At 33.4% G+C, this 23,276-nt stretch overlaps 1 protein-coding gene across 1 annotated transcript in view; it reads left to right on the forward strand.

The window, feature by feature from the left end:
- LOC146535099 (multiple PDZ domain protein-like) overlaps nucleotides 1-23,276 on the forward strand; it is a 127,195-nt gene that overhangs the window by 28,672 nt on the left and 75,247 nt on the right. The window contains exons 6-16 of the mRNA XM_085191767.1: nucleotides 459-562; nucleotides 2,025-2,149; nucleotides 9,874-9,965; nucleotides 18,084-18,178; nucleotides 19,705-19,828; nucleotides 20,124-20,336; nucleotides 20,734-20,904; nucleotides 21,071-21,208; nucleotides 21,494-21,626; nucleotides 21,900-22,042; nucleotides 22,489-22,663. Of these exons, the coding sequence (XP_085047893.1) occupies nucleotides 459-562; nucleotides 2,025-2,149; nucleotides 9,874-9,965; nucleotides 18,084-18,178; nucleotides 19,705-19,828; nucleotides 20,124-20,336; nucleotides 20,734-20,904; nucleotides 21,071-21,208; nucleotides 21,494-21,626; nucleotides 21,900-22,042; nucleotides 22,489-22,663 (1,513 nt within the window). The remainder of the gene's footprint in view (nucleotides 1-458; nucleotides 563-2,024; nucleotides 2,150-9,873; nucleotides 9,966-18,083; nucleotides 18,179-19,704; nucleotides 19,829-20,123; nucleotides 20,337-20,733; nucleotides 20,905-21,070; nucleotides 21,209-21,493; nucleotides 21,627-21,899; nucleotides 22,043-22,488; nucleotides 22,664-23,276) is intronic.

Consider the following 23,276-nt stretch of genomic DNA (forward strand, 5'->3'; position numbering starts at 1 on the left):
TTTGATTCCCACTCGGAAGAATGAGTTGTTTTCGTTACCCTGCTCTGATAAACAAAGCATTATAAAACTAGGTTTCCCCAAGTCTATGTGCCTAACAAAGTATGAAGAAAACATATTTTCAAATAGAATATGTCGATTTGTGCTAGGTATTTCCGGCTTAGTTAGACAAGGCAAAACAAATGTAGGAAATGAGAGACAAATAAAACGATTCATCACTACTCGTAGATTTTCACTCGTAGATTTTTATTATTATTATATTTATTATTATTAATTTATCTGCTCTGGTACACCAAATGTAGTCTCAACAAATGGCAAAAAGTGGAAAACCAGAATGTCTTAACACTAAAATTACATACACTATATTCGTTTCACGTCAAAATTCGTGAACTACACGAAAGTAAAGAACTACTATTTAATTTTTCTCTATCTTTTATAAATGTAATACATTTTGTTCATAGCCAGTAGCGTCGATAGTAGCCGTGGTGCCTCGTGGCGCTCTAGCACCGTCTCCTCGACCTCCGCCTCTTATCATCACACCGGACCCGCAGCCACCGCCTTTGAGGTGATATATTGATATTCTTGTTTTATATTTTATATTATTTATGTGAATGAAGAAAACATACTGATTAAGTATAGTATCATTGTTTGGCTTATTATAAATCTACTTTGGTAAAATTTATTACTTTTGGTTTGATATATTATTCTGTTTTCGAATCTATATACCTTTTCTTCTAAAGTCGGTTAAATACAAAAATTGTTTACTGACCCGTTACATTTGGCCTCATATTTAGTATACAACGGAGCGAAGGTCAATCCCCGAGACTCCCGAAATAGCTGAACGTTTAATTTCACGTACTTTTGTTTGTTTCTTGAACTCCTAAATATGCTATTATGACGGAGTTTTATGAGTTCTTAAGATTAGACGATTTTGTTTGTTTTAGTGAATATATGTATGTTTAATTGTAGAAACTTTTATTCTTTATTTTAATTTACTAATAGATAAAATTTTAAGATAAGCTCCTCCATGCACTTTTAACAGAAGGGATGAGAAATACCTACTTAATAAGTTTTTACATTTAACATACAAAACATTTAAAACAATTTTAACATCTTCCAGATAGATTTTTCGTATAGCGTAAGTGAACACTGAGACCTGTATTTATAGACTGCTCAGATTTGATTCTGAGATCGATCTCAGAGTTGAGAGCGGTTTAAAAATATATTTTTAGAGATTCTAGGCTACTCTTTACTACGTAAAGTTAGCTTATAATAATAAAATAACTTTACGTGGTATTCGCCCGCTTAAATCTGTTGTAATATTATAGTCCAATATTCAAAATCTTTACAATCAATATGGTTCGAGTTCTTCGTCTTCTTAACGAGAATGCAAAAATTAATAACCCTCCCTTAGCAGTCGGGAAAAATCTTCAATAACATTTGTCTAAAAATAGAAGCTAACTTTACAGTCAATACTTTTAAAGTGTTACTCACACACTAAATAAAGAAAAATATTTAGAAATGTACACAAAATTTGATCGCACTGGGACTCTTTTACTCGCCTCTTGTTTACCGTCCAAGCGCTTGTCGCCAATTAAGCTATACGATATTGACTTGCCAAGTGGAAATTCTCATACGCTTGTTACAACATACTTTTTGTTGTTAGCTTTCTAAACAACAATCTTCAGTTACTTTTCTTTTTAACCGACGAAAAATCGGAAGAGATTTTCTTTTCGGGACGATTCTATTTTTTATGTTTAAACTAGGATATCTTTTTACTGAGTATTTCAAATTTGATAATTCTGTTTGCATTGGATAAGGTATACTCCAGACGTGGTCCTATATAAAAAGTATATATATGTATGATAAAAAACTGTTTTGCAGTTTTAGAAAAAAAATTAAGAAATACATAAAAAAAAATCTTTAGGTAATATCGTTTCCTTTTTTATTCAGTGGATAACTGACACAAAAGTATTTTCTATAGCTTTCGTTAATTACTTATAAATTGTTCATATTACTCTTACCAGGTTACCATTGGACATGGCAGTGCGAGGCACAGGCGAACCGGAAACATTGAGCTACGAGGTTGAACTCAGTAAGGACTCAGCACTGGGACTCGGTATTACTGTAGCTGGATACGTTTGTGAACAAGGTAAGAGAAATTCACTGAGGTTTTTTTCTTACTTAACTCTGTATCTCGCATATAGGAGAGTAAGGTAAGGGAACCTAGTGTGAAGCTTATTCCCTACGCTAACTAGTAACTAACTAGTGTCATAATTAATATTATCTTCTTAATCATAATTTGATTTAGTTATTTTTTTACTTCAATTTATACAAATGCTCTCGCTTTAAAATTTTCATGTACAATTTACATATACTATATTAAAATTTGAACTATTATAACTATAAAAACTATTATTAGTCATTTATGGTACAGTTGTAATAAGTTAAGTGAACATTACATTGCAGAAAACATAATAAAGGTAAACATATAAGATGGCTCTATTCATAATTGATTAAATAAACGGGATATTTCCGCTAACGGTAGGGAGAGAGGAAAAACTAGCTAAATATATCACGTAGGTTTGGTACAAAATATATATTTGTAAAGTATATACATATGTAGATGTATGTATCGATTGAGTCACAAAAATAAAAATGAATTATATTCCATATACAGACTTCTTTTACAAAATATTGGTCTTGAATTTTAACCTACATCGAAAATATTTAATAGATTCGCTATATTTATTCATTAATCCAATACCTCTAAATAGAGAAAATTCTTATATTATTTGGGATGTGACGATGCACAGCATCTGTGAGAGGGCGCTGTATACTTCCCTTTGATTATCCAATGATTTTCACTTCCGGTTGCTGTCTTCGACCAATCAGCGATCGCCGGAAGTCACGTGGTCTCAGGTGGTAGGGCGCCGGAACGTATAATAGGCGACAACTACGCTTCTTACCTCATAGCGTCGTTATTTCCCATTAGAGTAACATCGTTTAAAAGTGAAAGTGCTGTGGTAAGTGTAGTGTTGGAGGTGGAATTTCTTCACATCGTGAACCGGATTTCTATATCGGGCCTACTCCTGGGAAGGCCTCCAGCAAAGATGTTCATCCTCATCAAGAGAATTTGCTTTTGTGAAATTCAAAGGTAACAAAATGGACAACGGGTGAGTCATTTGAATCTCTTGTTTAACAAGTATCTACATGCATGTAATACTGTTCTATTGCTTGGTATTATATATACCAATACTGTAGTGGATTCTGAGCTTACCGAACACGGCTGTGTTTATAACCTACAATAAGGTGTAGGTATATGTCTCAGATTTTCAGCAGTTATGGCCCAATTTTATTCAACTAACGGGCATTGCAAAAAGCAAGAGGACTCATCGCTTGTTTAACGCTCTCGGCATAATGTCATGCGATGTAAACGGAGTTTACTAAATAGATCGGTTTTCACCGAGTTTACTTAGTTGTATTATCCATTAATATACTACCTTCGTTTAAATACGATAAATTCGTTAGGAGCGTATCCTGAGCGAGTTATCAAATATATAAAAAAATCTGTTCTCCTCATATATATCAGGGAAGCGGATTATTTAATAGTTGCCAGTTGTCAAAACCAGATGGCGTTGCCTGTCACTCTGACGTGACACCGATCGATGACAATCAGAAATGGGATCGGAACAAGCTCCGGTCCCAACCACCTTATTCTGCGACATAAGTATGTCTATTTTTAGATAAATCTTATTTATGTGTAATAGGATAATTACTAACGTTGTTGAAATGTTATAATCGCTGGGAGCGTATCCTAAGCGAGTTAACGAATAACAATGGATAAATCTGCGTGGGACTTTCTTTTGGCTTCTTTTGACAATTGCAGGCGAATACTCGGGAGAATTAGACACAAGGATTCGAAGACAATTTCAAAGCCTCCTGGCAGGAAAAGTGTTTCAAACACGGAATATCGGAGGTTCATTTTCTCAATCCTGGAGGAGTGAGGATAAAAGAATTGTGGATTTGCTGCTTATTCATGGTTACTGCCATCGCTGTGAACGTCATAACATTTAGCAATGGGCTCCATAGTATTTAGCAATCACGGGATCTTCTGTATGGCCTCTTCGGCAAAAGTTCTAGCCAGTCACCTTATATTAGTTGCCTTAAGAGGGACTCGGGCTATTACTTGACATAAGGTATGTCCAACTATTTAAAGTGCATTTATCCGTACATTAGAATTTAAAAAAGCTCGGTACTATTTTAATGCTCTCAATTGTACGGGAGGGGGGCAGTTATAAGGAGGCTGCCTCTGAGCGTATCGGAGGCAGTGGCTGATGGTTTGGGCTCCGTAGGCCCTTCCCGGTTTAATCGCGGGAATGCATCTAGCCATTTACCTCCATGCCACCAATAATCCTTTTCCAAGATTATTTGAAGCAGTTAGACCTTCGTCAACCGTACATGCATCAAAAATTGAGAAGCATGCGTTGAGTATGAAACTCTAGCACGTTTAATTATACATTAGCAATTGTCAAGTATCAGTGCATACCGGATATCTGAAGTATGGAGTGAGAACCCGCCGACGGGTAACACAAGCCCAGAACTTAGTACAAGGGTGTTGCATGATTGTTAAAAATTTTATTTAAATGTAACCGTATCTTCCTGTATACATGGTGTTAAGAAATACGGAGGCTGCCTATGGGTATATCGGAAACGGGTGTAGATGGTTTGGGGGCTCTGAAAACTCTTTTCGACTTAATAATGAGCATTCTCCATATCGTCTCTGGCTTTATCCAATAAGAATTTTCAAGCGGTTCGAGAAAGCAAGGATAGAAAATAGTTCGACTCACGTTCTACAACTGATAAAGCAAACCAATAGGATATGGATGGTTGAGTAATGGATAAAAAGAAGCAATGTGTCAAAACTAAATTAAAAAACTGACTAAAATAGCGGGTTCAAGTATTATAAAAAGTCGTCGAAAGTTTCTTTGGGCTAATTTGGCATTACCCTCGTGCAAGTGAGTGCACATCCCCGCGAGTGCCGCGGCAAAAGTATTTTATAGCTGACGTACTATATAATAGATACCGTACATCCCTGTGGTGCATTCGAGTAGCCATCAGAATTGAAGCTGATGTAGTGGAAGAAATCTATAATCCATCTAGAAGAAAAGAATCCAGCTAGAAAATACGACGGCGACTGATGTTAGTATTTGGAAAAAGAAGTAAAATTTGCATCTAGCAAGAGTAAGAAGCAGGAGAAGGAGGAAAAGAAGGCAGCTAAATAATTCAGAAGGCAAATCAAGACCAAATTAAAGTCGCCAGTTGAGCGGCTTATTACTGAAGTTGTTAGATATGACAAAATATGAAATGCGAGAATTACAGACGACAACCTTTTATTACTAAGTTGTTGGATACGACAAAGTATAATACACAATAATATTGCAAAAAGACTATCAAGAAGTTTCATTTGTTTTTTTGTAACTTTGGTTCCAAAGCTGGGGAAAGCTAATGAAAATAATCGTCTTCATGGGACATCAGGACTGTGTAAAGGTAGTCACATAATATATACCTTGGCGATATCCACGTGCGTAACGTAGATATTCCGCCGCATATTGCCATGAGTTTTGCATAAACTGAACCTGGCTAGCGAGGTATACACGTAGTCACAACTCCAATATGGCAGAGAGCATGTTGGTGTCTACGACATCATTAAGTCCGGGGAAGTCGGACGTTTAAATTGAGTGCATCTGTATTTAAATCGTATATTTTGACACTGTGAAGTTGCTCCTAAAAGCGAATTTAAGAGAGTGAACTATTGTAGTTCTAAAATACAGCTAAGAAGCGATAATTGAAATATTATAAAATTGATACCTTTATATGTAAATGTATAGTAGTATCAATAACCTTTATTACACTTCGAAGAATGATATAATCATTAGTCGGCCTGAATTTTGTTGAAAAACTAATGAGCTCATAAACTCACATTTTCTAACGCATCGTATATCAAGTACAGTTTGCTTCAAAACTGTACCTAAGTAGCAGATAGGACATTCATATCATGAATTGTCGGTCTGGTTGCGGATCGGGTAAGCATTCATTGATGCTTTTGTGAAGTTGTAATACTCAAAGTATGTGATAATGAAATCAAGTCTTAAATTTTACAAATGCGTTCAAAGGTTTGACCAGTATAAGAATATATTATTGGGCTAAGTACATAATATTTTACAGAGCATTCTATTAAATACTCTAGTGTTATACTATTTCATATATATATACTATTTCATCGTCATCATCATCAGCCTGTCCTCGTCCACTGCTGGACGTGGGCCTCTCCAATGGCGCGCCGCTGGGCTCTATCTTCGGCTCTCTGCATCCGGCCGTTGCCGCCACCTTGCGGACATCGTCACCCCATCTAGCGGGAAGACGGTCTTTAATTACGCTTGCCAAGGCGTGGTGTCCACTCTAGAACGCGTCTACTTACTATAAATTTATTATAGTTGTTAAAAAAGGAAGTATGGAGTTGGTTGCCGGTTCTATCTACGACCCGCTGTCTGAGCCGGAGATGGTTTCCAATAGACCGGACGACATTTTCATTGTCATTTCTATCCTGCTCGTACTTCTAACATCATATTTCGTTTAGAAATATTTTGGTGAAACAGGTGACCTGTCGAAAATTACGCTCTAGAGACGGTGGTGTCATCCTAAGAAAAATGTTTTTCTAGGTTCTACATTAAGAAACTAGCTAGACCACCGGAAACAGGCTATAAAAGGTAACAATTTTGTTGTGTAACTTAGAGGTGAGGCTACGCAAGGGCTTCATGAATAATACTGAATACTTATATAAACAGGTTATTAAATTATTATCAAAAGAAGTGAGCACGTCTAGCTTTATTATTTAGACGGTTATGCGAGCTTCCTTTCCTACTCATGCTTATCAGCGAGTTGCGGATCATCTTTTAAAATTTGTTTGTATGCAAATTATAAGTAAATCTAATAATTGAAGTTAGATTATTTTGGCTCAGCTTCCGGCAGAGCGATTATTAATTGAATTAAAAAATTAAGCAATTAACAATTTGCTTATAAATAAAACAATGTTACTCATGTTTTTTGTGGTTTTACAGATCAATTTATCTGAATGTATCAGAATCAGTTTATACAATCATTCTGATTTAGATCACATAGCGTCGTGCGTGGTCACCAGGAGTTATAAACACGTCTCTCACAGATGCTGTGCATCGTCACATCCCAAATAATAGTACAAGTTTTACATAACAATAAAACTTGTATTATTGTGGAGAGAGTTTTAAGGCTCCTGGTGAGAATCTACTATGAGGTTAGAAGCGTAGTTGTCGCCTATTATACGTTCCGGCGCCCTACCACCTGAGACCACGTGACTTCCGGCGATCGCTGATTGGTCGAAGACAGCAACCGGAAGTGAAAATCATTGGATAATCAAAGGGAAGTATACAGCGCCCTCTCACAGATGCTGTGCATCGTCTCTCCACAATAATACAAGTTTTATTGTTATGTAAAACTTGTACTATTTTGAACGTTTACGTCATATACACATATTTATGTGCCAAGCGTAAAAACAATATATTGGAAGCTAAGAAAGTAAAATATTTTTCTCATAAATTAGACCACCACGTAATCTTTTTAAGTAATGGGCATTAAGGCTGCCTTGCGCTGTGTCTTTTCTTTATAACTTCATTTATTACCTCCGACTCTCGTACTAATAATAAAAATAAAGTATCTTGGCTTATAAGTGATTTGGCATACCTACTTAAAATTCGAATAACATCAAGGAAAATGTTTATGTTAAAAGTATTTACTTAGCAAAAAAATCTGCTTCACGCTTTTTCCAGTATAGCTGGGTGGACAACGAGAATATAGTGTTAAGATACTCTGTTCTATATTCGCTCAAATAACATCGCGCGTTGAGTGGCAAAACTCAATCCCGCGCATTGTCCACTAGAAGGGGAAATGAAAATAAGTAAGGTAAAAATATATTTTTGTCTGGTAAATTCCAGTTCATTAATAGCGATAACTAAAGATGCTTATTACGATCTACAGATGCATATTTAAAAGAGAATTTGGCATAGCTGCAGAGTCTGGCTATACATGCGGTGATCATGGGATCGATTCTCATTTGCACAATTTTTTATCTTTATAATAATAATTTTCAGTGTTCATAAACGAAGTCTAGCCTTGAATTATTAAATGTAAAATGGGCAGAAAATGAAAAAAATATTACATTTTCATTAGATGAGTGAAAAAATGCATAATAGCGCTATGTGCACCTTAGATAGGTAAAATCTGAAAAGCTATCTCAAGTACATTCTTGTATACTAGAGGCTTCAGTATTGAGGTGTAATAATCCGTGGCTGATAGGTTCTTGAGACTCACTACGTAAACACTTTACGATTTTAAAAGACGAATATATACGAATATATAATACACAAATATATACGTACAGTTTTAATTGTTACACATTGTAAATGTCATTAATACACGTTCACGTATGTGTGCTTCACGCTGCATCCCGCACACACCAGGTTAGGCACATGAAACTTTTCCATTCCCACTTTTCGCTGACTTCTGGAGGCATTGCGTGTTGAGTGGCGGAACTCAATGCCGCGCTTTGCCTCGACATCAGAGCTATGTATGCTGATTAAATAAAAACCAAATCATAATTAAGTCAGTACGTTTATAAATTGTCCTTATTCTATATCTATTTTTGTTATGTAACAGATGTAAATATTATACATTTTAATGATGTCACTTAATTGATAATATATTTGACTTGGCGACCGTTACGCTAAGTTAAGCACATTTTTACTACACTAGGCAGTATTATAATGGCAAGAGCTTTGAAAAATAAAGAAATATAAAGAACTACATAAAAACAAATACTTTTTATACACATTTGCATTAAAAAAATAGGTCAACTTCACGACTGTGTGATCATTGCGGCTACTAGACCAATATCTTGAGGCGTTCTTTGATAAACTCAGCAGTAGTTATCTCCAGCTACGAGGAAATAAGGAAACTTTTTAATCTATTTTAAACTTATTATGAATTATGACTTCTCTCTAAGTATTGAACATAAATCTTAAGTATAGATTAAAAAAGTTTGCACTGTCGAGTTTATTCTCACGGTAGAATTCAAGTGTAGTTTCTTTAAAATATATTTGTAGTTGGATATAATGTTGTTTAAATATACTAAAGAACCAATAGTTATGTCCTATAACTTTTAGTTAAATAATTTTAGAGTGTCCTGTCACTCCGTCTTTCATTTATTTTTTTTTTTGGAACACCGTGCAGAAATGAAATGAAAATCGACGTTTATTTTTTATTATTTTTTTAAAACTACAGGTTTAATGAATTGAGGTTTTGAAGTGGATCATTCATTAATCGCTTTCTATTAAAAAACTTGAGCTTCTGAAATTTAACGTGTTTTATATTAAATAATATTATATTGAATTATAACACAGACTAGGGAATGCATATCACGCGTGGATTTTGTGATCTTTGCCACCTGATTTCTAACATCCATTCTGAAAGAAAATTTGATGCAAAATATTTCCTCCGTGATTGTGAGATTTTATGTGTGGATCAGACCACATGTGTGAATGTGAGGTTACATGTGTGGATGTGACATCACTTGTGTGTGTGTGTGAGTATGAGATTACAGATACAAAAGCATGGTAAATGGTGGTGGTAATAAATCTGGGAGGAATCTTGACAGAAACAATAAATAATATATTTATAGAAAAAAATATAGAAAAAATATATAGCACAAGCAAAGAGCCTACTTCTTTCAACATTATAACTTTAGAAACATATTTCATTTAAGCATATTTTTTATCTGTACAGAGGAACTGAGCGGAATTTTCGTGAAAAGTATCAGCGGTGGGAGTTCCGCGGACCTGTGTGGGAAGATTCGAGTAAACGATCGAATTGTAGAGGTACGTACCTTTTTCTTATAGCTCTGGGATATAGCGTACCACATAGCAGGATAGACAGAGGTAAGTTATCAACCAGGTGTTAAGACACTCTGTGCCCATTATATACTACTGTTCCCTACTTTTCGCCGAATTAGAGAGACATTGCGTGTTGAGTGGCGGAACTTAAAGCTGGACTTTGCTTCGTTACCAGAGCGAGGAAATGAAAATATTAAATATTCCATTTCCTTGACTAGGAATCGAATCCACAACTTATCGTGTTAGCAGTTGCACGCTAGTGCCACTGTGCCATGATTGGCCTCAATATCACGATACGTGCTCATGAGGTAAAATCAAATCTTATATAAAAACAAATTTACACCCAATAACACATAATATCCGGTATATCGCCGGTCTCGGAAACGGCTAACGAATTAATTTGCAGCCGCACGCGAACGGAACTTCGCCAATCTGTTTATACTTTATACTCGTGTTGAGCTGTTTTCAGACTTATTTACTCTACTTTTTTAATTAAAAAAGTTTTGATTTTATTCACTATAAATAAGTTATTTAAAATATTTTGGTTTCGTTAGTGGAAATGTGACATTAGTCCTCTTTTATTGGAATGGAAAAAAAGATTGCATATCCTTTTTTAAAATCTCAGAATGAGACTACTCAACACATTTGTAATTTTAGGAAATATATAGAAGTAGATAGGTTCAAAACTGCATGAATAAACTATAAGATGTGTATACGTCGAGGTATGTATACGTTGAGATACTTTAGAATTTTTTTCAGCTTCAAAAATAATCTATGATTCTTTTATTCGCTTCGCTGTATCCATCACAAATTAGAGTAGGTAGAGCGAATCTAGGAATTTAGTGTAAAAACACTCCTTTTCAGTAAAATATTTTCCGCTGATTTCGAGGCATTGCACTTAATAAGTGGTGCAACTCAACACCGCTCTCTATATTGTTACCAGAGCGAGGAAATAAAAATATTAAATACTTCATTTCCTCGTGCAGGAATCAAACCCACATCAATCGCATTGAAATAAACTATATTTTATATTAAAATAGTACACTTCTATACATTTGTAGAAACAAGCAACTTTTGTCAGAGGCTTTACAATTAAGAACGACACATCCTCACAAAGTTCCGGAGTTATAAGCCGCATAAAGGTCTCCCAACTTCGATCAAAGCACACAAAAGAAAGTTTAAATTGCGAATCTGTTACAAATTAGTCTCATATAGCGTTTAATAAAGGCAATAACGTACGTGTTATTGCTTGATATAAAGTTTGATATAAAATTTGGGTTGAATAAAAAGTTATGATCCTTTATTTATATTTTCCGACAAAGCAGCTTTGCGCTTTTGTTAAAATAAAAGATAATGTGAGAACATAGAGAAAGTAGTGTTGAGACACTCCGTCTGTTACTGTCGAGGCATTACGCTTTGTCTATTAGTATGTAGCAGTGATGTAGCTTATAAATCAGAGTTACAAATAGACTTAAATTTTTATAAATATTATGTAAAGTTTGGTTATATTATAATAATAAATTTAAACGGGTGGAGCCGCGTGTTAGTTGCTAGTATATTATAATATGAAAATTTACATTTCCAGCATGTTGAGCTACAAATGAAAATATTTCAAATTGCTGCTAAATTGATATGAGTGGGTTTCGGCCGCGCGCTCGTCGGTTTGCTGATGCCTTATGCCTCGTTACTCACTCACTTACTATCTACTTAAGTACATTTAACTTTATTTTTATTGGCGTTTTCTGATGTAAATTCGTATATTTCAAGTAGTTTAGACGTGAGGTTGGGGATTTAAATCTAGGATTTCTTGTATCTCCTCAATCTAAAAGATAAAGCATTCCGTTATATTGTGACTACTTAACTGCTTCATTAAGATAACTTCTTCACTAAGAGTTGCATTCGTAAATTACATACACACAAATACACAATATACTATATATACCCATAAACATTTTACATTAAAAAATATATATATATTTTTTAATGTAAAATGTTATGGGTATATATGTAATGTAAAATGTTATTATATTAATAGATGTAATATTAATATGCAAAAGAATTATTTTAATACGACCCAAAAACTAGTATAGCGTTTGTCATAAAAATGTTTTTGCGGTGGTAGTTCCTTTAGCTGAGTAATTTCAGGCATATTGCGTGCTCTCATAGTGTACGGCGAGCTTTTATTAAACTTTCGCATAGTAATGTTTTGTATGTTTTTTTTATTATTCACCGGATGAAACTGAGCTTTTTCAATATGGACCATTTGTTCGTTAATTTACTTTCTGTTGATGCATTTTTGGGGTTCCATACCTTTTAAAGAAAAAAGGAATTATAAGTTCACTTTGTTGTCCGTCTGTTTGTCTGTCTGTCTCTGAAAACTATACATTTGTGATACGTCTAGCGACAATTTAATGTTGCATATACATTTTCAAAATAATATTTTTGTATTTGTTTTCATATATATAGGTAGGTATATATAATGTTCTTAGAAATAAAAGACAAAAGGTTCCGTTTAACATATTAAGACGTCTGGGTTGGCGTTTAAGGGGCCCTTGGGGCGCGCATAAAAAGTTAAGTCATCACTTTAAAAGATGCCAAGATTGTAACGGGTGTTTTTGTCATCGTCCCTTAATATAATATCAAACTTTTTTGTGCTAAAAATGTATTTTTTGTGTTTCTGTTTTCTATACTATTCTTGATATTAAATTATTCTTGATATTAATCATTTTTATGGTTATAATCATGTCGAACTGGTTCTCGAGAAGCGAACCTTACGAAGTCCTGAGAATTCCTGAGATAAGTGCGTACAACACAACATACAAACTCTTCATTTTTATCATATTTTTTATCATATTAATATATATAAAAAAAAACAATAAACTAAAGAGAGAGCCTCAGTTCCCATTTTAATCTTTATATAGTGAAAACAAAACGTAATAACATTTTGACCTAGAGAAAGAAAAAGGAAGCAATATCTTACTCTAGCAGTGCAGTGTTTGCACTTGCACAATAAACAGTGAAAGAAATTCATTCCGCCCGCAGCTGTTAGAACATACAAATAAAAGGAAAATTTCAACTTAACTTTTGAAATATTTATTAAAAAACTTTTATTGATTTGAAGACGCCATTTAAATTAAACTTGCTTTCCTTAATATGAGTTACGATCGGGATATTTAATATAAATGCGAATAGTTAATTTTTTAATATACTTTTGTTTGTGAATACAATGAAATTGGTATCATCATTTGTTTTAGTTTGTGAGGATGGATGTTTGTTCCCAGAAAACTACTAATAAATAAAGGGATTTAGGTCAAACGTTAACATAGTTTGAAAATCACAATAACACATAGTCTATAGTTTATATATAAAAATTGTATAATATAACATTAAGCATAAACTGGCGAAGCCGCGTGTGGGCTGCTAGTATTACATAATAATATTACTTACACATTAAACTATGGGACAAGCCTTCTGCAAGACAAAATGTGACGTTGAGTTCCACCACTTGGTACACTATGTACTAGGTTCTCTCTGCTTACCCTGTTATATGCGGGGGATTTATTTAAAAAAGAATGAATGGGCTGATATGGTCTAGTTGCCATAATATAAAAGATACATAACTTGTGAAGTTTGCAAAAAGTACAAATGTTAATAGCAAAAGAACAAGGGCGAACTCGGTTGGCATTTAATAGTACTCGTAGTATTGATAATCCTGAAAAGGTCAGCTTTTAAGCATGAGGACGCCCTTAGAGATATGTCGTGACAACTGTTTGCTTGGCGCACCATTTTCTCTACCCTCCGTCTGACCTGACATGGATTATAGTTAAGAAAAATACAATAATGTTCTATGTTTCGCTATATATAAAACAATTCTCATATTATAATAATTGCAATTTCCTTTAAAATATTCATAAAAATAGTTCAAATACATGATATGAATTTTAAAATTACTTAATATAGTAACAGATATATTTCAACTGCGTGTACTATATTTTATTGTCATAAGTATTTTTTTAAACTATTCAGCAGAATTGGACAATGCGCTCGAAATTGCAATTTTTAGTGAGCCCCTCTTAACGTAGAGTAGCGTCAGCAAAAGCACAGTTTTAATTTATCATCTACAAGGTATCTGTTCATGACTTACAGATTTATATTACATTTAATTGAAATGGTAATTACATTTAATAGAAATTGTCTAAATTACGCATTAATAAAACGTTCCGTAATGTACACGAAAAACCTGAAATTATTTGTATTCGTATAGAAATGTTTTTTAATTACAGATTATACAGAATATATAAATTTCAGCGAATCTTTACAATTCGATATTGACAGAAAAATGTTATCATTAACAAAAGTAAAATGAACAATGTATTCTCTTCAAATACCTATACTTAGTCTATAAATTAATTTTTAACAAAAACAAAAACCGACTTCTAACAACGAACTAAAAAGTGAAAAATAATTATATAAAGATTTTATAATTTTGAAGTCGGTGCCAAGTAAAACAAACAGGCTTAGTAATTAGATATTGTAGTAAAGGTGTTGTAGCATTAGTTTGACACCGACTTCAAAATTATAAAATCTTTATATAATTATTTTTCACTTTTTAGTTCGTTGTTAGAAGTCGGTTTTTGTTTTTGTTAAAAATTAATTTATTTTACGATTTTTAGTGGTGGGTAGATCTTAAAATGATGCTTCTTGAACGAGTGGTGATGGTGGTGGTAGTGGTTGTCAACGAGTGGTTGTGATTGTTCTATGTAAAACTTCATTTAATTAGCTATTATTTTTGTGCAAAGTTACATTTTGGTATATTGACAAGAACAAACATAAAAAGTATTCGGGTGAATTCGGAATCTCCCTTTTTTGAAGTTGGTTAAAAATGAGAACATCTTCTTTTTTGAGATTGGTTGAAAAGAAATGCAACGATCAGGAATCTCACTTCTGACATCAATTTAAAAAGTTTTTGCTTGTAACTATTACAGTATAATTAATTTTTGACCAAAAAAAACAAACTTTCTCAATTTTCTCCGGATTCCATAATCGAAACCTAACCAAACTTTCACCAAATTATCCTTGAAGTGTATCCTTTCAAATAAAAAAAGAATTATCAAAATCGGTTGGCGCGACATTGAGTTATTCGGCTATTAGTCGCGCACATGCATAATGCAAATTTAAGACTTATGTGATTTTGTCATGGATACCATTGTCAGACATGGACCAAAAAAAAATGGGACCATTCGGGAAGCTATACCTTTCAAATAAAAAAAAAATATCAAAATCGGTCCACCCAGTTAAAAGTTATGAGGTAACAAACATAAAAATAAAAAAATAAAAAAAAAAAATAAAAAAAAAAAAAAATACAGTCGAATTGATAACCTCCTTTTCTTACAGAAGTCGGTTAAAAATGGAATCGTATTTTAATATTTTTCTAAATATTGTACGTACTGTATGTAAATATTTATTTATTATACACCATAAACGATAACGAAGCCGTTGACGTAACTACCCATTTCAATTGTAAACACTAGGGTTGTGCGTTCAATTGCCACTCGGGGAAATATATTATTGAATTTCTTTCGCTATTGTAAAATAGCGTTGAGTTTCACCATTGAACACGCTGTTTCGAAAATTAGCTAGTGCATGGGGAACAGAGGGTTAAGTTTACCTGCTTTTTGTTCATTAATTCGTATATTAGACATTTGTTTTTATGGGGACGTATCGTGATATCATGATACAAGTCAAATTGTGACAAAACTTTTTAACAAATCTCGGGGTCAATATACAACCTAATTGTAATAAAATAAAATAAATGGACACATATTATGCATATTTTAATTTTTTTATATAAACACAATTTTTATAAAAGTATTTGAAATGAAATTTTAACCTCTCACAAAACTGAACAATGCGCACAGAATTGCAATTCAAAGCGGCCATGCTCAACTCAACGACTCTAGTCTAGAGTCAGCAAAAAAGTGATTCCATTTTTTCTTTTAAACTGCCAGTAGAAAACTTGTTGCTAATTAGTGACTTTTCTATGTACATTTTATGAGATTTTGCATTTTGTTTGCTACTCTTTGTTAAACTTAAGATATAATAAATAATAATAATATTATATGTAAAGTTTAATTTTGCCAAATTTATTGCTTTTAACGTCTCACGTACTTTGTAGGTTAACCCTACAGAACGGACCGTATGTATGTACCATAGGCATGGGCGTTATCGTTTTTTTTCGATAACGGTTATGTAACCGATATATGTTTTTCATAACGATATCAAAAACGGTTTTCAGATATCGATATTGATAATACAGTTTACAAACGTTAAATCATTTTTAACGATATAAAATGAAGGCAAATTGGCATTAAACCCTGGTTGCGTTTTTTAAAAGTATTATGAATATAAAGTAAATCACCAAGTATACAGAGAGATGAGAGACTTTACGCGACATTTTTAAGAAAAAAATTATGTCTATATACACTAATATATTTAAGCTATACACTAACACTAATTAACTTTAAACTATATAGAAATTGTTGTTAAAAAAAAGTATATACACACACTGAAATGCACAATTTTTAAGGAAACCTCGTCCGCAATACGTATCGGAAAGGACTAAATACAATACTAAACTATTTCTAAAATATTAAAAATTTGAAAATAAATTTCAAATAAGCATTTGTCACTTAAAAACAAACGTTTAGAATTTAAAAGTCGAATCCACTCAAGTGTGAAAATTATATGAATATTTTAACCAAATTTCAACCTTATTCCCATTATATAGAAGTTCTTTTTTGTAACGTAAAGTAATAATATCTTATAGATGCAAGTTATCGGATATTCGCTTCATTTCTTTTACACTCGTGAGAAACATATAGTTAGAAAGAGAGGTAGTTACTTAGTTCGTGTTATGCGAAGTTTTCGTTTTTACGTTTTCGTTGCGATAGTTGCTGTGTGTGATTTTAAGTTTTAATACGCATCTGATAGTTTTGATAAGTTTCTATGATAACGGTTTTTTAGAAACAGATATCGATATGGTATGGTTTCGGCATCGTATCGGTTACAAGTTACGTTTTGTTATATCGAACTCATCCCTAATGTACCAATCTGCTTACGATGTTAACCAGTTAAAGAACTGCATGCTGAGTGTTTTAATGCAATAAAGTATTGTGACTACAAGAAATAATTAAATGATAAATTATAATAGTTTTAAATTTGCCGCAAATTCCAATAATAAAAAATATGTTATAATTAAGATTATACCATTAGATGACACTTTATGTTTACGTATGTAAACAAACGTATAGGTACTTTAACTTCAAAAAATAAAGATATAATTTGATAGGTAAATTATAACCATACCACAATATACTTTTTATGCTGACGCTCCCCACAATTGATGCTAAGCGTCACGTCTGCGCGACCTCGTAACGTCTATTTCGCATGCTGCCCCTTTATTGTCTATTATCCTTGCGATTCTATTCTTTTATTACTTAATTGCTTAGTAAGTTTTTGTTGTAGTAGGACATGTTATATAATTTACTTAAAATTTATATTTAGTTTTTATGTTATAACTCCATCGTGGCGCAGTGCTAGTGTTTGACTTGTGGGTTCGATCTCCACGCTGACAATGAATTAATGACTAATTAATGAAAAAATATTTTTAATCCTTCGCTCTGGTAAGTTAATACATTTTTTATTCATCAGTGTAAATGTAAATTAGTTCAGCAAATTACATTAATGATATTATGTTTTTCTCGATAAAACTGAAGGTTATTTGAATTTATTGTTTAATCAACGTAAAAGCATATTACATACTTACTTAATATGAACTTACGCTAAAGCCGACGTTAAGGTAGGGCGCAGTTGATTATAATAAATAATCATCATCATCGATAAATAAATAATCAATAAAATATTTATTATAAGTTTATAAGTCTAAATTGATCATCAGACTTACCCAAATATTATCGAATTTCAATAACATGACACACATACAATTTAAACTAAAAACTGCTTTTGTTTAAGTAAGTTAACAAAAAAAAACCGTTTAAAAATAAAATTCTGAGTAATCTATTATAGTAATCTATTTATTTCCAGGTTGACGGGGTATCTCTACACGGGGTTACTAACCATAAGGCGGTGGCGCTGCTGCGCGACGCGAGGGGACCCGTTGTACGATTAAAGGCGTTGAGGTATCTTCTTTGTTGTGTTTTTATTTGTTAGTTATTGAAACAAAAAACCACGCTCACGCTGTATCTCATGTACATTAGGCAGAGAGACAGAGTACTAAGAATCTACTGTTAAGACAAATATTGTATAATGTTATTTTATAACAAACTTCCAAACGACGTGGTTAATTTATCACTGAACAAATTTAAAAAAGTTGTAAAGCACAGGCTCTGCCAAAAAGCATATTACTCTGTTAAAGAGTATGTTCGCGATAAAGATGTTTGGAAATGAGTTGCTCTATTTCTAAGTTAAAATTGTTAATTGTGATTGTAATTTATAACAAATATTGGCAGTTAATAAATTAATTTTTAACAAAAAGAAAAACCGACTTCTAACAACGAACTAAAAAGTGAAAAATAATTATATAAAGATTTTATAATTTTGAAGTCGGTGCCAAGTAAAACAAACAGGCTTAGTAATTAGATATTGTAGTAAGGGTGTTGTAGCATTAGTTTGACACCGTTTGACTTCTTGAACGAGTGGTGATGGTGGTGGTAGTGGTTCTCAACGAGTGGTTGTGATTGTTCTATGTAAAACTTCATTTAATTAGCTATTATTTTTGTGCAAAGTTACATTTTGGTATATTGACAAAGAGAACAAACATAAAAAGTATTCGGGTGAATTCGGAATCTCCCTTTTTTTAAGTTGGTTGAAAATGAGAACATCCTCTTTTTTGAGATTGGTTGAACAGAAATGCAACGATCAGGAATCTCACTTCTGACATCAATTTAAAAAGTTTTTGCTTGTCATTATTACAGTATAATCAATTTTTTTCAAACTTTCTAAATTTTCACTGGAATTCATAATCGGAACCTAACCAAACTTTCACCAAATTATCCTTGAAGTATATTCTTTCAAATAAAAAAAGAATCATCAAAATCGGTTGGCGCGACATTGAGTTATTCGGCTATTAGTCGCGTACATGCCTAATGCAAATTTAAGATTTATGTGATTTTCTCATGGATACCATTGTCAGACATGAACCAAAAAAAAATGGGACCATTCGGGAAGCTATACCTTTCAAATAAAAAAAAATATCAAAATCGGTTCCCCCAGTTAAAAGTTATGAGGTAACAAAATAAAAAATAAAAAAAAAATACAGTCGAATTGATAACCTCCTTTTCTTACAGAAGTCGGTTAAAAAGAGTGGCCATGAGTTTCTTTGCCTGTATCTTCTCATGAGCTCAACCATTTGAACGGGCTTTTTTCAAATCAAAATTGCACATTTTTTTTTCTACTTTTATGACATGTCCAAGTAAATGTTAAGCATTTTCATGGAATAAAGATATTTTGACTTTGACTTTGACTTTAAGACACTTCGTTTCCCACTTTCCTCAGATTTAGCGTGTTGAGTGGCGCAATCAACGCCGGAGGAAAATTTCCCCCTGTCCTCGAGTGGGGATCGAACTCATAGTCAGTCTTTGTGCCCCTGCACCACACCTGGCCCCCAAAAAAAGCAAAATATATTTGTAAGAAAAATATATTTTAGGTATCTTCGTGGAGCGGGGTTTGAAAGACTACAAAAGGCGCTCGCAGCTCAAGATGGACGTCGATCACCCATCGCGCCTCCCAGTCCTTCTGTTACCTCCCTTGCCAAATATAGCTTTAGTGTTGTAAGTATTTGTGTTAATTACAAATAAAAAAAAGAGTTAAAACTTTTATAGTACGGATGATGAACCGTGGCTGCAATCTTAGGATATTTTCTTATTTCTGATTATTTTTTTCCGCATGAACAACGCGTAAATGTTGAAAGTTAGAACTATTATTTTACTTGGCGCTGAATAGCTGTAATAAAGTTTAATCAATATAATTATGAAATATAATTGTTACTCACTGTAGTCATATTTAGCATAATATAAATATAGTATCTCTTGTAAAAATGAACAAGCAAGTTTTTATTACTTCTAGTACGACGAATCAACAGTAATAGAAGCTGAACCTGACTCGGAAATTGAACCCCATCTCCCTTCCCCTACATCACCGTCTGACGAAGCAGAGATCGTTATAGGGAGGGACGACGATATATCAGAGCGCGAGACACGTCGTATACAGGACAAGTGGCGGGACATACTGCGTGACGAGCCCGACTGGCCGGGACACCAGTTTCAGTATGATGTTATTGTAAGTTATTTGTCTTCTAAACCGTCAACCCGACTCGGGAATCGAACCCCCACCTCGCCTCCTGACGTCACCGTTTGACGATGTAGAGATATGAAAGAAGAGAGGAGATATGAATTTTAAATAGGAGGAAGAATTTATTTCAAGGCGGAAAACTCAAGATCTGTTCATTTGTCTGACTCAGGTAGTTCATTTGTCGGGAAAGACCCAAGGTATCATGATAATCGTTTTGATTGAACCCACTGTACTTGTGATCAGAGTTACCCTCGGGAACGTGTCATTTGTCAACACAATTCTTAGTTATTCCTCCATTATATCATCGGGGAGACAAGTAGATAAATACTAATAGTAATAAAAATTCCTGATAAGCACATTTACTTCAAAATTGGTTAATTTCCAGGTGGGCACAATAATGAAGAACAAAGAAAGTGGCTTAGGCATTTCCTTAGAAGGCACAGTACGTGTGGTCGCAGGAAAGGAGGTCCAAGCCCGACATTATATTAGAGCTATTGCCCCAAACGGACCCATTGCTAAGCTGGGACTGTATAGAGTAGGCGATGAATTATTAGAAGTAAGTATTAATTAAATTAATAAAAACCTAAGAAACTCTCATATATAGTAAGAATAAATAAGAAGCTATCGTCGTGCAGCACACGTTTAAATAAATAAATGTTTAAATAAATGTTAAAGTTTAATGTTTATATAAATAAATATATTTTGGTATAACTTAACTCCAGGTAAACGGCTGGCGAGTACTAGGAGCGCATCACGTGGAAGTAGTAACTCGACTGCGCGCCGTCAAGTCACCGGTACTTCTGGTGGTGGTGAGGAAGCGGAGTGAGCCGGAGCCACGTGGTGATAATAATTTTTCTAGGGTAAGTTTGTATATGGAAATGAAATTGTAGGGACATTTAAAGTTTGTAACTTTATTAATTTTGTGTTTCTTTTCTGGAATTTTAATATCAATTTATTTAAAGTGTTATTTATAATTTTAAAGGCATTAAGGTAACTCTAGGATCGCAGGTCGATTCTCAGTAATTTATTAAGAGGAAAGGCATTTGTGACAAAAAAATATTTAAATTCTTGGTATTATTAACTGAGAATAGAACAACTACAGTAATGAATATAAACAATTAATACCTTATATTAATTATTTCCAGAACAGTATAGTGGGTGGTAGTTTACAAGATCTACTGGCACCACCGCAAAGACTGATAAAGGCTAAGTCCGAAAGTTCAGTCGCATCTCTATGTAGCGCTACCACTGTGCTGTCTGCTGGACATAATCATGATGGTACTATGTTATTATTATTGAAATATATTATTAATTGTTATTTTATTACTTGAGATTAGAAATGAAAGAGAAATTAGTATATAAAAAATATTTAAATTTCCCCGCACTGGTAAAACAGTAAAAAAGGTGAAGCGTTGAATGCCGCCTTAACGATCGTCTATGCTAGATATCTGTGTACAGTTTCCGCCTAAATTTATAACAGTCAAAAAAATATTGAAAGTCTAAAGATACAAAAATTTTTGTATTTGTCCTAAAACTATCATTCCTTTACAGAATTCTGTACAGATGACCTAGAAAGAAACAGATCTAGGTCACTGGAACCTTTAAGTGGTCTAGCGATGTGGAGTGATCAAGTCGAATATATTCAATTACAAAAGGAGGACAGAGGACTGGGCTTCTCCATTTTGGATTATTTGGTTAGCATTTTAGTAAAAAAATAGTTTAAGTTCTAGGTAAGGTAGTTTAAGGTAGTATTTTTATATTATATCCTGCATAAAGCAGTGCATAAAGCAGTGTAGGCAGAAGGAACCTGGAAACCTATTGTTAAGATACTCAGTTCCATTAAGACATTTCGTTCCTCACTTTCCGCAGATTTCTCGAGGCCGTATTTTGCTCGTTACCAGAATATGGAAAATGTAAATATAATATTTCACTGCTCCGAGTGCCCTACGATGGAACTGCGCGGCCTTTTTAGCAATCTAAATTTGTTTTTTTTTTTGTCTTAGAAAAAGTTCTACTATTCAATTATAATAGTTTCTGTTTCTTTACGAATGAAAGTGCGAATTTTAAATATACAGTGCCTATATTTATCTTATTGAAATTAAAAAATAACTTAAATTCCAAGATTTTTATTTTCTCCCAGGACCCATCCGAACCCGGTAGCTCCGTCATAGTAGTGCGTTCCGTAGTGAGCGGCGGTGCGGCCGCGCTGGACGGACGACTCGCGCCCGGCGACCGACTCGTGTCCGTCAACGGCATTGACGTGTCGCGGAGTCCGCTTGCGACGGCGGTTAGCGCTATAAAGAATGCTCCTAGAGGTAATGTATTGAAACTCCAATATAGTTATGCTCTCCTGATACTTTTGTTTTGATTTTCTTTATTCAATTATAATGTCCTGTGAACCATCTCGTGTCATATTGCCATATTGAGTTCTCCTGAATGTAATGAATTGAAACTTCTTATTGAGTGATGTTAGAGCTACAAAGAGGAATATTAGAAATTAGGTTTAATTTTAGATAAGTTTATCAAGACATATATGATTTTTTATACTGAAGCTGATTTTGATTTTTTATTTTAATTTTTTCAATAAATATTTATGGAAATCAAACCCAAAACCACAACATTTACAGTCAGAGGTTGTCCCAATGTTCCTCAATATATATTATTTATGTATATAATTTATACATTTGTATATAATATAAATAAGCTTATATTGAATGTATTATATAACCAATCCAGTAGGTATGTACTTAAAAACGTTTCAAAACATTACTAAACAATATGTCGTAAATAGCACCTACCTATTTATTTAAATATTAATATATTTTAGTTTAATATTGTATTGTGAGCTCTTAAATAGTTAGTTCAAGAAATAATTTTGTAACCAGTGTTGAATTGACTTTGCTACATTAAACAAGGTTTTTGGTGATA

Source organism: Heliconius melpomene, chromosome 10, assembly GCF_056956725.1.
Source record: "Heliconius melpomene rosina isolate 202511_hmr_F chromosome 10, ASM5695672v1, whole genome shotgun sequence".
NCBI lineage: Eukaryota > Metazoa > Arthropoda > Insecta > Lepidoptera > Nymphalidae > Heliconius > Heliconius melpomene.